At 37.2% G+C, this 17,955-nt stretch overlaps 1 protein-coding gene across 4 annotated transcripts in view; it reads left to right on the top strand.

The window, feature by feature from the left end:
• Positions 1-17,955, top strand: part of tmeff2a (transmembrane protein with EGF-like and two follistatin-like domains 2a) — a 104,968-nt gene that overhangs the window by 72,869 nt on the left and 14,144 nt on the right. For 2 of the 4 annotated variants that reach the window (XM_087265758.1, XM_087265756.1), the window contains exon 5: positions 11,146-11,242. In XM_087265758.1, the coding sequence (XP_087121884.1) occupies positions 11,146-11,242 (97 nt within the window). Of the gene's footprint in view, positions 1-11,142; positions 11,243-17,955 lie in introns of all 4 variants that reach the window. The other 2 variants (XM_087265757.1, NM_001128365.1) reach the window with 1 other exon arrangement.

Raw genomic sequence — 17,955 nt, 5'->3', positions numbered from 1 at the left:
GGATTCCAGTGTCATTGAGTGACAGTTGTGTTGTGGGACTGCTATAGGTTGATTTCACGCGGCCGCCATTTTTAAAAGCGAAATCGAGGCTGCAGTGTGAAGAAACCAGGAAGTATCGCTTGGATTTCGAGTTTATAAACTGATTCTTTCACTATTAGACTGGTCACAATACTGAATTAAAAGTAAAACCGTCAATTTCCCACTAACATTTAAGGCACTGTTGATGGCTTTCTTAAAACAGCGCTAATTTGCCATTGTGTTCACGTGCTCAACAGAAATGACTATGATGACTATGAGAAGGTCATCAGTTCACCCTCCGCTGTTTACCGAGTACAAACACAGACGAGCGATCTGCTTGAGGACTCAACTAATCTTCACGGCTGCTTCACGCTCCAGTGTCCGTGTATCTGTGTTTGCACTGGGTGAAGAGCGGTAAACTGTTGAGCACTGGTGAATACTATGGTTAATTATCGCTGTTTATGAACGCACTCAGCGGTGCTTGAATGTTAGCGGGAAACTTTTTTTAAATTTCAGTACTGGGACAGGTACTGTAACATGAGGGTGTGCTACAGAGGACTGCAATGTTTTATCGCTTACTGGGTTACATAGACTGAAGCAGGAAAGCATCTCCATGGTGTTTAACTGGTGCAATGAACTGAAGCCATAGAAGGATACTTAAGCATATTGTTCTTAAAGAGATTGTAATGTTGTTTGATGAAAAATTATCTCACTGCAGCCTCGCTTTGGTTCTTTGAAATGGCAGCCGCGTGAAATAAGTGTATACAGCAGTTACTATTATGGATTGTAGATAGCGAAATGTTAGCGTTTTTTATTTATTTATACTTCCATTGTGGCTGGTGTATTCTGACATTTTCTTACCCCTTTGTTTCGAGTGTCGTCCTGAAAAATCTCTGTTCGAAGGGGTATCTACCCTTTTCCCTACGCCTTCAAGCTAAAGGGATTTGGGACCCCTCTTGTTTTGCACGTTTACGTGAAGGGCTAAGGGGTAGAATTGGGATTGGGCCTAAAAATGGTCTTTATGAATACAATATAAATGTGTCTTGCTCGTCTACTTGTGATGCACTCTTAGTACCAAATGTAAAGGTACAGGACCAGAAGTCAGCTGTCTTAAGCTGCCTCTATACTGCACATGTAAGAAATACTTTTTTCCTTATGGTTATTAGTAGCGTCTTGGTGTCTAATTTGAGAGTGTGGTTTAGGGAAGGTCATCCAGTGGTAAAGCACTCATTGCTGCGGCCACTAATGTAGATGTTCATTTCAGCCTCAATCCTGGTCAGATCCCCTCATTAAGGCCAGCTTCTTAGCTTGCAGAAAGTGACACTTTATTGACTGCCCATCGACCGCTTAGCTGCTGCAGATGGTTTTTCTGTCTCTTTCTCTTTGTCCCTTTGTGTTTATTTCCTTCTTTCAGTCTTTATGTCTTTCATCCTTCATCTGTTTTCGAATGCTCTCTTTCATCTTTTTATCTTTTTCTGTGCAACATACCGCAGATGTCATTTTGCACAACTCTCTCATTTCTCATCACCCTCTGCTCTTCATATAATGTCCTTCCCCTGCACTTCTCCTCCATTAAATATCTGAGAGTGGCTCCATGACGAGTGTTATTACGGGTGTCATCAGGGGCAGATCACATTTAGAGCTGGAGATCAGCACGCTTGTTTCTTTGTGTGTGTGAGGCTCTAAACCTCAGCGCACTTCTCATTGGAGAATACTGGAGAGCTTTCCAGCTGAAATGGTGCTTATGTTGAGGTATACATCTAATCTGTATGTCGTTTTAATCTTTGAGAGTGGTATAAAAGCGTCTGCATGTTTATATTGCACAGTTGACCTCTACGCGGTTTACAGTGACCTGGAGTGAAATTTATTCGTAGATCTTCTGTTGGGTCTTATGGCGCTCAATGGAAGACTTTGAGCGAGCAGCGCTTAATCTGGTCAAAGCTGGAAAAAATGAAGTTCTGAGCCCTAATTCCTCTCCTAATTCTTCTGCCCTAATCCCTGAAAGAAGGGCAGCCCATTTCAGGCCTCCTTTTCTGAATTTCACACATTGGCTCTTACTCGTCTTGCCAATTTAAACCCTCATCTGGCTTTCAAAGAGCTCTCCAGAAGCTGTCAGCCAGTGGAAGAAAAAGGCCTCGGGAGCACTCCACAAAATTAGACACCTTCGCTCTGCGCCACCGTCGTCAGCGGATTGCTGTAATTACATGCGCAAATGGGTCACTGCAAGGTCTTCTATGCTGTCAGGTGTGGATACAGGAGGCAAAGTGCCAGAGGGGGTTTTATGACATGCTTTCCCCAATTTTCCCAGGACACTCAAAGAGCCTTATTTGTGTGAAGTAGGTTTTAATGGATCAAACGTGGTGAAGGCTATGTTGATGACCACAGGATAGGAGCATCGAGAGCCTGCTGCTCTATTTATAGGACTGGTTTGCAGGTCAAATATCGAAACTTGCTTCCTTACAATATGTTTACCACATTACATTTTGGAGATTTTATTATTTATCACTGGAAATCAATGAAATAACTGAAAATGTACAAACAATTATAGCTTACAGTTCGAAAAATATCATTACAGCGACCACTTACACACAAAGTATGAGGGGTGACAATAAAATAGGGAAAATGAAGGCACTAAGTCAGGGGTCTCAAACTCAATTACTGGACGGCCGCAGCTCTGCACAGTTTTGCTCCAACCCTAATTAAATACTGCTGATGCAAATAATAAAGGTGTTCAAGACTACTAGTGACTATTAAGCAGGTGTGATTTGGAAGAGGTTAGAGCCAAAATCTGCAGAGCTGTGGCCCTACAGGAATTGAGTTTAAGACCACTGCACTAAATGATTGTGATGATTTGGCTGGATACAGAAAACACCTTACTCTCAGGATTAACCACAATACCACAGTAAAGTTATAACAATAAGTAACCACAATAAAGTTGTGCAGTCTTGTACTGTTTTGTAATTGTTTCACTGCAGGATGCTCTTGCAGGGTTTCCTTGTCCATTTACCAAAAATGCCATATACAGTTTGTGTCCATCAAAGCATTCTGCTGCTGAGATGTGAGTGCTGTTCTAAAAAAAACAACTGAAAGTGCTTCGCCAACCGCCAAAGCATTTAAAAAACACAAAATGTAAAATGGACGCACAGCATCTGGCTAAGCAGCTGGTGACAAAAAGAAAAAAAAATAACACTCAGTTCATATTACTGCATCATATGCATGCTAGCAGTGTTGGGCATGTTACTTTAAAAATGTCATTTGTTCACTAGTTACTTCTCTTAAATAGTAATTGGGTATATCAAAAAATCTGCATGCCCACAAAATAAATATGATGAATGAAACAGACACAAAGTTGAATTTCAGTCCCTCCAGGATTTCGCAGGACTTTTTTTCTAAATTTTGCGGCCTAAAATGAATAAATATAATTAATAATAAAATAAAATAAAAAATAAATTTGCAGTAATATTCGCGGCCTTATTTTGTGTTGATTTGCTGTAAAAAATGATACCACAGACAAAAGTATTTAATAAATATATATTTTTATCACTCCTAGACCCAGACACTAAGTTCTGTGACTTAAATACTGTTTGTTTTAAAAAGAAATCTTGTATCCATATTTAAATTGTGTGTGCACAACAGCTCAAAGATTAAAATCTACTGAAGGGTTGCACAGGTAGTCTCTCATGAAGGCCATCCCAGAAAAACAAAAATTGTTGTTGTTGTTTTTACAATTCAGAAGGCCTAAGGCTCCTGCTTCAGATAAATAGAACCAGAAGGATCTGTGCAACAACCTGGTGTTATGTGCTGATCACGCAACAAGTTTTTATTTAACTAATTTCTTGAGGGACATTTAACTAATCTCATATTTTTTACATTATATTTTACTCATATTAATTGTGAACTGACTTCTTCTGGTTTAATGCTGAGTTACAGACCAGCGTAGGTATATACTGTCACCTACGTTCGGGATGTGTGTAAAATGGCCTTTGTTTTGGGTGAATCCGTGTCGCAATGATGTCATAGAGTCTAGACCCCAAATTTTGTGGGAAATTCGCAACATTTCAGAAATTTTTGCAGAGTTTGCCTGACTTTGTGATAAATTCAGCATTTACAAAATCAGGAAATCTTGGAGGGACTGATTAAATTTATTATTTTTAAAAAAGTAGACTATTCTATACCATGTTGCTGTGAAAAAAATGTGAGAGACACCTTTCAAAATTTGATATTTTATTGTGAATATTATCATTTTTATGGCTACAAAAACTTGTAATATTTATTGCACAAACCACAACTGGCAAAACAGTCTAAAAACAAATTATGCTCCTTAAGAAATTTAACAAAGATATTGTTGATTAGGCTATTTACACATCACAACACGATAAAATAATTATATATATATTGATATATTTGTTGGTTTGATATAGTGGCTTCGTCTTCTCCTTTGAAAGTGGAGCTTACGTTATCACCTGTTTTCTTAGCCAGTCATCATCAGTTATGGGGTTGACTAACTCTCCGACACACACTTACACATCAATCATCATCAGTTATGTGCTCCACTTCACTGCCCTTGAAACACACACACACACACACACACATACCAGAACAGGTCCTATATCTGAGAAATCCTACTCAGATCAAAACAATTACAGTAAGTGATAATTATCAATTATCTAACACAGCATTTTATTGTCAGTAATGGCAGCAGAGGAAACAAATTTATTTGTTTTGTTAGTCGTTATTGAAAAAAAGTAACTTGATTAGTAACACATTTATTAATACTTATTTTAAAAACATTTTGACCCATGTGATATTTGTTTTATATTTTTATATATTTTAAAAATTTATTTATTTGTTTTTGGCTGTTACCAAAAATATATCCATGCAGAATAAGACTGGTTGTGTGGTTCAAGGTCACATATGTTGAAACAACACCTAAAATATAGTCAAATATAAGTCAGTCATTTCAGGTCTAAAAATCTCATGTTACTGCCACCCATAGAGGAACATCTTTTGATATTTTCTTGAGAAAAGCAAGTGTTAAGGCGCTTCTGTGGATCATACGAAATGCTTAAATGTCACATTCACCGCACACAAGCAGCATCATTAGCTTTTGGAGATCAGTGGAAATCCAAAGATCCTCTTTCAGGCTATCATCTTTCCACTGTAAGCATTATGCTTCCTACATTGTCTATTGATTCAAAGATGTAATGTGTCCTCTCCATCTGTGGAGATTCACTTGACCTTTGTGTCTCTCTAGAGCTCAGTGTGCTCTTGTGTGATGGCAGCTCATCATGGAGATATGAGATAGAGCCTTTTTATTATACAACACACTTTTTTTTTATAATAGACTGATACATTGCATTACAGGATCATGCTAATCATATCTTCAAAATGCAAAATAATATACAAGATAGAATTTGACCTTTTGGAGTCTAGTGAGAGCTCAACAAAGAGTCTAGTGACTGCGACCAAGCAAATGTTTAACTGTGCTGTTCTAAACCCCTTTCATTTCATAAATGGTGTGTATGGGATGTTGGGTGTATTAATTTAAGCTGCTTTTCATTAGATGGCCCAGGAATTATCATTCATTCATTCATTATTGTGTACATTGTGATGAAGACCACTCAAACGAATCAAGTGGGATTTATTTTCATCTCATGTATGAAACAATTCAATTTATCTAAGAGCAAATGGGGTGAAACAAACCAGTCTACAGGTGAGTGTACATTGCTAAATAATCATGTTTGTGAGCAAAGATAATTTTTCTAAAGTAATTTTTTGTCCATTTGACTTTTTTCTGGATAATATATCTTTGATTTTTTTTTTTTGACCATTGGCCAGTAATGTTATTTTAAACATTTAATTTAAAATCTTAAAACAAAACTTATTTTATCTATAGGGTGGACTTGTGACATTTGTTACATTTCTAGCCAAAGTTTTTTATGTGTAGGTTAATAGGAGACCATATTCAGATAAAAATGAAAAAGATTATTGAAAAAGCATAATATTTATGCAAAATAGCATAAATGAAAAAGTTCATTAAGTTATTTTTGACTGTTACAGTCTTTGTATTAATCACAAAAAAGCTAAATAAATGTCTGCATCATGCACAAATAAAAAAGGCATGAATGTAATGTAATGTGCAATTTAATGAGGGGGGTTACTGGTTCTCTCCACACTACCACCAGTGTGCAACATCCACTTGAATAATGCGACAGCAGCCACAGGACAAGGGTGCCAGTGTGCTCACCACACACCAGCTATTGGTAGAGTGGAGAGACCGTGGTAAAGATGATTCATGAATGGGGAGGCCATTATCTGTAAAGGCCTATAGAGGGTTTTGGCCAAATCACCAGGGTTACACCCCTACTCTTTACTAGAAGTGCCATGAAATTTTTAATGACCACAGACAGTCAGTTTAACGTCTCATCCAAAAGACGCCGACCACTGACAAAATAGTGTCCCCTTCACTTTAATGGGGCATTAGGACTAACAAAAACCACAAGTTGAGCACCTCGTTGTTGACCTCATTAAAATCTAATTATTGATAATTAATTTCAACAGCAACCTTGTTTCCCCATGTCTGCTCCCATCCAGACCAGGCTCAGCCCTGCCTAGCCTCTTTGAGTAACCGGTCTTGGGCTGCAGGGTGATATGGCTGTGACTATGAATGAGTAAAAATGTATTTTTCCAACAAAGTGACATGACCAACTACTAGTTCAACATGTATAATACAGCATTTTTAGCTATTTTTTCTTGACCTATTAAAGTGAGGTTAAAAAAAATTATCATTTGAGATATTTTTTATTGTACAACAAGATGAAAGATATTTGATATCAGTGATATTTATTTAGTCACTTGGTGTTTTACAGTACATGATGTGATCTGGTTTCATATTCAGCTCATTTGACCCAGACTGGAATGCTACACCCATTCTTGCTATTTGTTGTGAAGGTCAGTTTCTATACACTGTGTGGAGATGGGTGGCTTCATTTATCATCTGTCTGACAGCCCATGTTGTGCCCTAAATCCACCTCCACCTTTCTCCTTACTTTCTGCACAAATGGGTTTGTCCCATTAAGAGCTATTTTCCTGGACACTTACCATCTGTCTTCTCTTCATTGGAGCATCTCTCCTCTCACAACCAAACCCATTCTACTGTTCAATATTTAGTGTAAAAAAAGTTGGGAAGCATTAATAATAAAAGAATTTAAACTTCTGTAGCCATTATCTAGAAAAGGTACATTAAAACTGCCCCTGACCATGTTTTCCGCAAACAGAAAAGCATAATTATTTCTAAACGTGCTCTTTTTGATAGCAGTTAAAGCTGAAAACAGAGGTGAGGAACACGGATGATCGACCCGTGTTCCTGGTCAGAGAAATCAATTCAGAGGGTCGTCTAAATAGGAGATGCAGATAAGTGTTACTGCCCCTTCCCTGCAGCACTTCTCGTCTTTCCAGACCCTTGGGCTCATGCAGACACACCTTACGTAGAAGCAGGAGCAGGCTTGGTCAGTTAGTCTGTGCTTGTAAAACTGTAGTCCATGTGTAGAAATTAACAATAAATAAATGCAATAAATCAAAATGATACATAATGCTAGAAGAATATCCATTTATTTTACTATTTTTTCATCATTCACTTGTACTCTTCAGCATTCAATTCATTCTTACTGTGTTTTTCTACCTTCCAGACGGACTGACAGACTAGGGTTTTTTTACCTGCTCTTTCTGCAGGTTACATCACTATACCAGCAGGTGTCGACATGTAACACTTGACAAGTCTTTGAATGTGTCTAAAATCACATACACTTTAGTGTTGGGAATTATCCCAAGACCACTAAAATGTTCTTCGATTACAAAAAATATGAAATATGAAATTAATCTTGACTTTACCATGTTGTCATTTCTACCAATGGCAGCACGCTGTCTTTTGTCTTTTAAATCTTCTTCTCAGCCCTTATGTTTAGGTTAAATCTCAATGTTTTCACACGCCTCAATCTGTCCAGAATATGTTGACTGGGTACTTTTTGGCAGCTCATTTACAAGAGTAACTGTATGTCAGGACTAATTTTTACCCTGTTCATTGCTGAAATGATGAGCAACTGCCCAATAAGATTCTTCACGTAGTCCTGTCCCTTTGTCCCCCTCTCTTTCATGGATGACTAGCCTTTTTGGGGGGACTTCAAAATCCCAGATTTTAATCTTCTTTTTCTGAGGCTGAAGGGGTTGTCTCATTGACCTTCTAGTCAAGCTGCTGTTTTCTGAGTTCTGCCACTTGAGAATGACTCACCATCTTAAAGGGTTGTTTAATAGTCTTGAGTCGCCTTTTGTTTGTCAACTCAATGCAAGACTAGTGCTTGTATCCCTTATAGGACATATAAACACCGGATGTACTTTGCGTGAGTAACTTGCGCTATTTGCACATAATTAAATACTATAACATTTTGAGTTTATGTGCGTCATTATCACGTGAAGTTCAATTCACAAACGTAAAATCACTTCAGTTTCACTGTAAAATGGCTAACATGGATTTTGTTGAGAGAGTATATGTGCTTTATGTGCTATGGAAGGCTGAAGAATAGACCCTTTTCACATTTCCAGGTTTCTCAGTAGCGGAAGGCATTAAAGCTGGGTATTAAAGCTCAGAGTGCAGTGAATGACAGAGTACAACAAATAATTTTTATACAATCTTATTTGCTCAAATAATAAAAGAAAAACTCCACAATGATGTTGTCAAGACTTTCAGAAAAAGGAAAAAAGTTGTGTGAGACTGATGACGGCAACATGAGGACAAAATAACAGCATATTTACTCTCAGCCCCATAGATGCTGCATTATAACACCTCGCATAGCGATAATTTGTTTTTATAATTTGACGCAAAGATAATATAATACATACATAAATAAATATTAATGTTCGTATGATTTAAAAAAATCTAAACATTAAAAACTTTAAAGAATTTAACATTATGATGACCGTTAATGGTGTGAACTTGTTCAGTGCCATGTCTGGGTCCATCTGATCCTTCAGAGGTGCGCCCAACTCCTAGACTAGATGATAGCTGCTACTAGAGCAAGCTCCTGACTTGATGATGTCCACTCCTAATTGGTTAACATCTATGCACATTTTTTATCAAAATGTATTTATCAAAATACAAATTATCAAAATGTCTGTTTTCTTTTTTGCCTTTCTACATTTTATTTGTTAAATTTGATTATTTTTATTTCTTAATTAAAATCATAATATCTTTTTTTTAATATATATATAATATTTAATATATAATTGTAATATTTAAAATCATTGTTTAATTTTATTATGTCATTTATAGGGTTAATTTAAACTTATATGTAGGTTACAATGCATTCCTAAAATAACATGCTTGATTAAGCAGCTAATGAAATACAGTCAGTAGTTGTATTTATCATATTATACATAGGCTAATGCATGTCAACATTGCACAGAACATGTACCCCAGGGGCTTCTGAATATGATTGATAAAGCAGTCTGATTCAGGCATTTAAATGGTCTTTTTTTCCCTTTTTTTTCATTAATTTTGCTATTGGATTGGATTATAACACAAATGAAATACCCTTTCTGATTTTATTAAAATTTTGTTGAGATAGAGTTCAGTCGAATCAATTAAATTGTTTAAAGTTTTTTTCAATCCAATTGAATCATCAATCCAATTACAGTCGTATTACATGAGTGCATGTAAACATAGCCATTGAAAACTGGAAATTTAAGCTGGCAGGTGAATAGAGTTCCTTGAAAATTCCTTTCATCAGTGTTCTTTTTCAAATATCTCATTTATATTTTATACTGTACATCAGAATTTATATAACTCACGTAAAGTGAGCATGAAGGTTAAGGTGTACTTTTGTGATACAATTGTGATGTACATCCAATTAAACAGTCTTAAATTGAGAGAAAAATATGTAGGGCCGTGCATGATTTCCTTTAGGAACCGATTGGATTGTTGGAAGATGGGCATTGGTAACAAAATGGAGGAAGATTGACCATGAAAGCAGAATAGAACTGAGACACGCAGTAATGGCCCCGCCCTAAAGGCATTCCATGTGACCAGAAGTGAGGAAGTCTTTTCGAGGGGTCAGGAAAGATTATGGTATTTGATTAAAGATTATGAGGGCAAATTCATTTTTGCACAGATATAATATTTATAACAAGCACTATTATTCATTCATTAATTTTCTTTTTCGGCTTAGTCCCTTTATTAATCAGGGGTCGCCACAGCGGAATGAACCACCAGCTGCATTCACACAGACACACTAAGGCCAATTTAGTTTACTCAATTGACCTATAGCATATGTCTTTGGACTGTGGCAGAAACCGGAGCACCTGGAGGAAACACACACAAACACAGGGAGAACATACAAACTCCACACAAATGCCAGGAACCTTCTTGCTGTGAGGCGATTGTGCTACTCACTGCGCCACCATGCTGCCCCCAAGCATTTTTATATAATCAAAAAATAGGATGAGTAAAGTTTGATTTCATGCTGACTTTATACTGATCTGTAAGAGCATTTGTTATTGTCATTAATCCAAAATCAGGATCAACAGCACCTGTGACTTCAGAATAGTTTGTTATGCAAGTTTACTACATTTGTTTTCTTTTCTTATACTTCCTTTATTTTATTCTCCTGCCTTTCTATTCTCTACTCTGTCTTTGCAGTCTAAGTTTTAAAAATAGCACCTTATAATGGAGGGTCAGGATCCAAAGGGGAACGATGATCCTCCGAGGAGGAGACGTAATTTAAATTCCATGGCGTACAGGATTGCTTTTCCCCGTCCACTGATGAGGGCAGATATGCGATAGCGAAGGGCTTTAAGCTGCGGCTCCTGGGAAGCCTGTATCACCAGGGAGCAGGGGCGTCAAATCAGAAATCATCATGATGAAATGAGGAGCGAGGCTGAGGAAAGATCGGGGGGGATTTGAACTTCTCAGGAGAGACAGAGACAAAGACAGAATGAGAATTATGTCTGTCCTCTATCTCTCTATCTATTTATGAATGTTTGCGTGTGAGAGTGATTACATGCTCGTCTTGGCTCATGTAATGTTTGTGACACTCGCAGTGGCTTATTCTGTTCTGTCTTTGTGTATCTAAGCAGGGAACGAGGGTTCAGCGGAGAACGGACAGAAGGAGACATCCACCTGTGACATTTGTCAGTTCGGGGCAGAGTGTGACGTGGATGCAGAAGATGTTTGGTAAGCACAAAACCTGAAATGACAAAAACATTACATTACATTTATCTTGTACTCTTGAGGGGACAGTTCATAAAAATATTTTTGTTTGTTTGTTTGTTTTTGTCATGATTTGTCATTTTAAAGCTGTATGATTTTTATTTTATTTTTTTTTGTGCATGAATTATTATACTGGAATGTTTAATACAATAAAAATTAAAGAGACAAGAGGCTGCTACAAAATCGAAACAAAACATAGTCAGAACATTTCTCTATGTATTCTAGATCCACATTCAAAGTTGTTAAGAACAATTTCTCTCATTGACTTTTGCCTTTGGCAGCTGTGGTTTCCATTTACTTTTATTGTGTGATGATTATAGCCACAGACATATCACCCTGCAGCCCACAACCGGTTACTCTCTGAAGCTAAGCATGGCTGAGCCTGGTCAGTACCTGGATGGGAGACCACTAGGGAACACTAGGTTGCTGTTGGAAGTGGTGTTAGTGAGGCCAGCAGGGGGCGCTCAACCTGTGGTCTGTGTGAGTCCTAATGCCCCAGTAAAAGTGAAGGGCACACTACACTGTCAGTGGGCGCCGTCTTTCGGATGAGACGTTAATCCGAGATCCTGACTCTCTGTGGTCATAAAAAATTCCATGGCACTTCTCGTGAAACATCAGGGGTGTAACCCCGGTGTCCTGGCCAAAGTCCCTCTATCGGCCCTTACGATCATGGCTTCCCAATCATCCCCTTCCACAGAATTGGCTCTATCACTGTCTCTCCACTCCACCAATAGCTGGTGTGTGGTAAGCTCACTGGTGCCGTTGTCCTGTGGCTGCTGTCGCATCATCCAAGTGGATGCTGCACACTGGTGGTGGTGTGGAGAGACCCCCCAATAAATATTTCCATATCTCAATGTAGGCGTTCTGTAGTTTTTTATTTGTATTTTGTTTTATCTTATATGGGATATGTGGGTGATATTAGGTTTCTTCCCATACAAGACAAAATCTTAGTTAATTGTAAATAAATAATCCATTGAATAAAAATAAATAATCCATTGATTTTTGGTATAAAAAAAGAAAGAAACAAGCATAATGCCGAACCATGAAATGTATTTTTGGCTATTATTATATGCGCATAAAATAATACACTACCTGACAAAAGTCTTGTCATCGATCCCAGTTCTAAGAGAAGCAAATAATAACTTGACTTCTAGTTGATCATTTGGAAAAATGGCAGAAAGTAGATTTTTATTTTATGATATTACGTTTCTTCCCATACATAAGCGAATCTCAGTTAATTGTAATAGAAACTTTGAGAACTTGCCCTTGATAAACAAGATAAAAACAAGGCCAGTTTCTGATGAACAGCCTCTTAGCACCAGCATTGAGAACTCATTAATATTCAGTACAAAAATAAGTCACGTTGTGCTTCTAAAAACATCTTTATGCAGTTTTCAGAAATGGTTTTCCGTTCTGGAGAATCTATCTGAGTTGTAAACATGTGAAAAAATCATGACTCACATGATATATTTAAAGTCCACCCGTGGATGTGCAGACGGAGGTTTTGGTTGCCCTGAGCATCAGTGAGCAGCTCAAGCTGTCAGCAGGAGTGAGGGAGACTACCCTTTAATCTTAATAGAAGAAGGCCTCTCTTCCTCCCTCCTGCCCGTCTCTCTCAGGACGTCTGAGGAGAATTACATGTCGGCCTTGGCAAAGACAGCCTGTAGATTCACTAAAGATTCTGCAAGCACTGGCTGGAGAGCTGGGCTGTTTAGAAGCATCAGAATGAAACAGGCCGGCCTCTTCGTCCTCTGAGATATCAGCACAATTTGAGGCATTTATGCCTGAGTCGTAGGGATGGTCCCACGACAGGCCCCTCGCTTCAATACACTTGACTGCAGATGATTCACTCACCTCACTGTTCCTCTATAAAACACTCCACCTCTCTCCGCAGACCTCCTTTTTTTAGTCTTGCTCTATTATTCTGTCCTCCTACGTCATTTGAAAGGATTACTGATAAAATCAGATGAGGGATTATAAATAAAATCAATGCTATAAGCTGCGTTAATAACGTGTCTGTGTGTGTTTGTGCAGTGACAAGGCCTCGATCTGTTTGGCTGTTTTTTTATTTCACTAGTCTGCAAGTGTGTTTGATACAGAGATTGAAAGACTGTAATAATGATTTCAGTTTAGTTATGTCAGCAAAATGCTGCATTTTATTAATATCCAAATACCTTGCACATGCAAATAGTGCAGATAATATTAATTGATTGTTTGTGATTTGCATTTCTGACATCTTTTGCAATGTGTTCTGAGATTGTCTGCAATTAATTTAAGGTTGAATTTGGTTAGAATTTTTATTATTGTACTGATGTCTGGTGTTTAGGTGTTTTCAGTTTGAATCAGCAGTTGGAATCAGCCATACATAAGATGTTAAAAAAATATTTAACCCTCTTCACATTTTTTTTTCCGCAGCGGAAGTCATCATACCTGTAGTTGGGACAACTTAGAGCGCAGTGAATGGCAGAGTACAACAAATAATGTTTTTACAATCTTATTTGTTAAAAAAAAAAGCAAAAAAAAAATTCCATGATGATTTTTTTTTAAATTCTGTACAACTGATAATGGCAGCCAGAGGAGAGGCTAAGGTCAAATTTACTGTTCTGTACTGCCCATAGACGTTGCATTAGAAACACCTCGCACAAGTGGTATATTATTTTTTGCAATTAAAAGCAAAGATGATAGAATACATACATAAATACATATACAGTAAATGTTCATACGTATTTTTAAAAATTGAAATATAAAAAACGTTCAAGTATTGAAGATGCTAATGACCGTTAAACATGTCATAACAGGCTTGTGAAAAGGGTCGATAGTGCTGGTGTGTTTTGGGTTTGTTTGTAACAATTATTTTCTGTTTATTGTGTGCACGTTGGTCAGAAAATTAATTATATCTGACATTTATTTCTTGTTAGCTTTGATCTACCATGAAGGGAATAGTAAAAACATTATTTAACATTTCAGTAGATCAATTTAATTATTATTAGCAATTATCTTCCATACAAGTGTTTATAATGTGTTTTTTATACATTATTTAATACAATTTTAATTACATAATAACATTTAAAATCGAATGGATTTAGGTACAGTACTTATTTGTATTTATAGTATTTACTGTAGTGTTGTATTTATATTTATTTACTTTATTTATTTGTTTATATATAATATAACGCATTAAAGAATTGCAGTGAGATGATTGCTGTGACAATACTAGAAAAACACATGTGAGTAACATTAAATGTTCTTAGACCTTACTTTTGTCATAGCAACATTTCACACTGACTTAATCAGATTTACTGTGCAAACAAAAACAGGAAATCAGGAAAGAGAGAGTTCATGCATTAAATAACTTAATCTGTAAATAGCCTATAAACAAACCCAATATATTTGAATTTTTTTCTATTTTAACACGGATGGATGGATGGATGGATGGATGGATGGATGGATGGATGGATGGATGGATGGATGGATGGATGGATGGATGGATGGATGGATGGATGGATGGATGGATGGATAAAAGAACCAAGCTTGTTCTAAGACACAGTAACGAAGTTAACACCACTAATCTGAACTGAACATTTGAAACAGTAGTATGAAAACCCCCCAGACCTTCAGTATCATAGAAAGCAGAGAGTGATCCTCACCAAGCACAGACAGTCATCCTAATCCAACCACTGAGACAAGAGTGTGTGAGTAAAGGGCAGCCGGACAGACAGAAAGCCCACAGGCCATGCTGGAGAAGTTTAGATAACAGAGAAACCACATAGCTCTTACAAATCAATAAGACATATCCCCTCACTCAACAAGATAAACACACCCTCACACTCACTCTCTCTCTCTCTCTCTCACACACACACACACACACTCACACACACATACTTCGAGCCAAACAAGCTGATTTTTTAAGGAAATCTTGACCTTTTGGTTTGATTCACTCACAAAGCCATTGATACTTGATTTGCTATTGGAAATCTTTAGGGTGTGTGTGTTTGTGTTGAAGCAGTGCACTTGTTCTCTGTGCTTGTGTGTTGTTGATCCTGTGTATTTGCAGTATGTGTGTGTGTGTGTGTGTGTGTGTGTGTGTGTGTGTGTGTGTGTGTGTGTGTGTGTGTGTGTGTGTGTGTGTGTGTGCACGTGCGTGCGTGCATGTGTGTGTGTGTGTGCCTATGTGTTGTTGATTCAGTGCATTTGCAGTGTGGGTGTCTTTTTGTTGATGCAGTGCATTTGCAGTATGTGTGTGTGTGTGTTGTTGATCAGTTTATTTGCAGTATGTGTGTTTGTGCCTGTTTGTTGTTGATGGTGCATTTGCAGAGTGTGTATGTGGGTGGGTGTGTGTGTGTGTGTTGTTAATCCAGTTTATTTGCAGTATGTATGTTTGTTTCTGTTTGTTGTTGATGGTGCAATTGCAGTGTGTGTATGTGGGTGTGTGAGAGTGTTGTTGATCCAATGTATTAACAGTATGTGTGTGTGTGCCTTTGTGTTGTTGATGCAGTGCATTTGCAGTGTGTGTGTGTGTATGTGTGTGTTGTTGATAGTGTATTTGCAGTGTGTGTGTGTGTGTGTGTGGGGGGGGGGGGGGGGGGTTGTTGATCCAGTGTATTTGCAGTGTTTGAGTGCATGCCTGTTTGTTGTTGATGCAGTGCATTTGCAGCGTGTGCGTGTGTGTGTGTGTATGTGCGCGCACGCGTGTGTGTGTGTGGGTGTGTGTGTGTGTGTGTGTGTTTCTAGAGAATGTGAGAGGCAACATTAAATATTCATGCTCTCAAGACACATTAGACTTTATGACCACTACAGACGGTCATATTGAAGAGCAAATGTGTGTGTGTTTGTGTGAGCATTACCGGTGCTCCACAATAAATACATCTCAGTATCATTGTGGCTTATTGTTTTTATCTCACATCCACTGTTCCTGGGGATGTCTCTAAATTACTATGCATTACAGATCTCAATTAGCAATTGCAAACAATCAAAGCTGCCCTTCAGTTGACTCCACACCACAGTTCAATTCAGTCAGCGTCTGAATGTTTTTGCTCTCACATTTGTAGTCGTTTTGCATTATAACACAGCTTACAAAGCAGCTTTTTGCTTCAATAAAGCTCACGGGATGGATGAAATATTAAAGAAAAAGAAAAAAAACATGCACAGACAAACATGATGACAGATTTATAATTATACTGTCGTCAGTTTTCTGCAGTGAGAAGTGACTAGGGACGGCAGTTTAATTGTCATTTCGGCTCAATGTGTTGCTGTAGTGGCACACAGATGACAAGTACACACACTTTAGAGAGCAAAAAAGTAAATAAATACCTGTCTTTAGAATAAACAGGCTGTATGATTGTGTCAAATACTAATAAAGTTGAAGTCAGATTTATTAGCCACCCTGAATTATTAGCCCCCATGTTTCTGTTTTTCATCTCTAATAACTGATTTTTTTATCTTTGCCATGATGACAGTAAGTAATATTTCACTAGATATTTTTCAAGACACTTCTATACAGCTTAAAGTGACATTTAAAGGCTTCACTTGGTTAATTATGTTAATCATCCAGGTTAGGGTTATTAGGCAAGTTATTGTATAAGGATGGTTTGTTCTGTAGACTATCAAAAACAAAATTAGCTTGAATGAGATAATAATTTCGACCTTAAAATGGGTTTTAAAAAATTATAAACTGCTTTTATTCTAGACAAAATAAAACAAATGTGACTTTCTCCAGAAGAAAAAAATATTATGGGACATCCTGTAAAAATTTCCTTGCTCTGTTAAGCATCATTTGGGAAATATTTAAAATAGAAAAAAATAAATCTGGGCTAATAAAAAAATAAATAAGGCTAATAAATCTGACTTTAACTGTATGTGACCCTGGTCCACAAAACCACTCAATCTTTTTAGATTTTGAGATTAATACATCAACTGAAAGCTGAATAAATATAAATAAATGTGCTTTCCATTGGTGTAAACTCTAGTACGGTCAGGATAAAGCAATTTAAAACATGAAAAAAAATTGTGTATATCTTTTTATTATGGTATTCACTAAAACAATGCAATTGTTATTATAACATTCCATTTAACATTTGGACATGTTATTGTGCACACAATAACATTTCCAAAAATAAAAAAGGAAAAGAAAAGAAGTAATAGGTACAGCAAATATATGAAACAAAACAACCCCATTAAATCCCACCCTAACCATGGGAATAAATCATGCGGGGTTCAAAGAAAATTAAATATTGAGAGAATCACCTTTAAAATGAAATACAGTTTATGAAGTACTTAGCATGTTGCTAATCAAAAATACATTTTGATATAGCTCCGGTTTCCCCCGCAGTCCAATGACATGTGGTACAGGTTAATTGAGTAGGCTAAATTGTCCGTAGTGTATGAGTGCGTGTGGTGAATGTTTCCCAGAGATGGGTTGCGGCTGAAAGGGCATCCGCTGCATAAAATATGGATAAATTGGCGGTTCATTCTGCTGCTGTTACCAAAGATTAATAAAGGGACTAAACCGACAAGAAAATGAATGAATGAATGAATGAATGGCATTTTGATATAGGAAATTTAATTCAATAACTTTTGGTAAAAAAGAAAAATGCATAATGTCAAACCATGCAAATTTTTTGCTAATTATTATATGCACAACACTGCTTTTGTGGTCCAACTTCACATCAGTCACAAGT

The sequence above is a fragment of the Danio rerio genome, chromosome 9 (assembly GCF_052040795.2).
Source record: "Danio rerio strain M-AB ecotype USA chromosome 9, GRCz13ab, whole genome shotgun sequence".
Taxonomy (NCBI): Eukaryota; Metazoa; Chordata; class Actinopteri; order Cypriniformes; family Danionidae; genus Danio; species Danio rerio.
The sequence above is the reverse complement of the archived record's forward strand: the minus strand, read 5'-3'. Positions and strand labels throughout refer to the sequence as shown.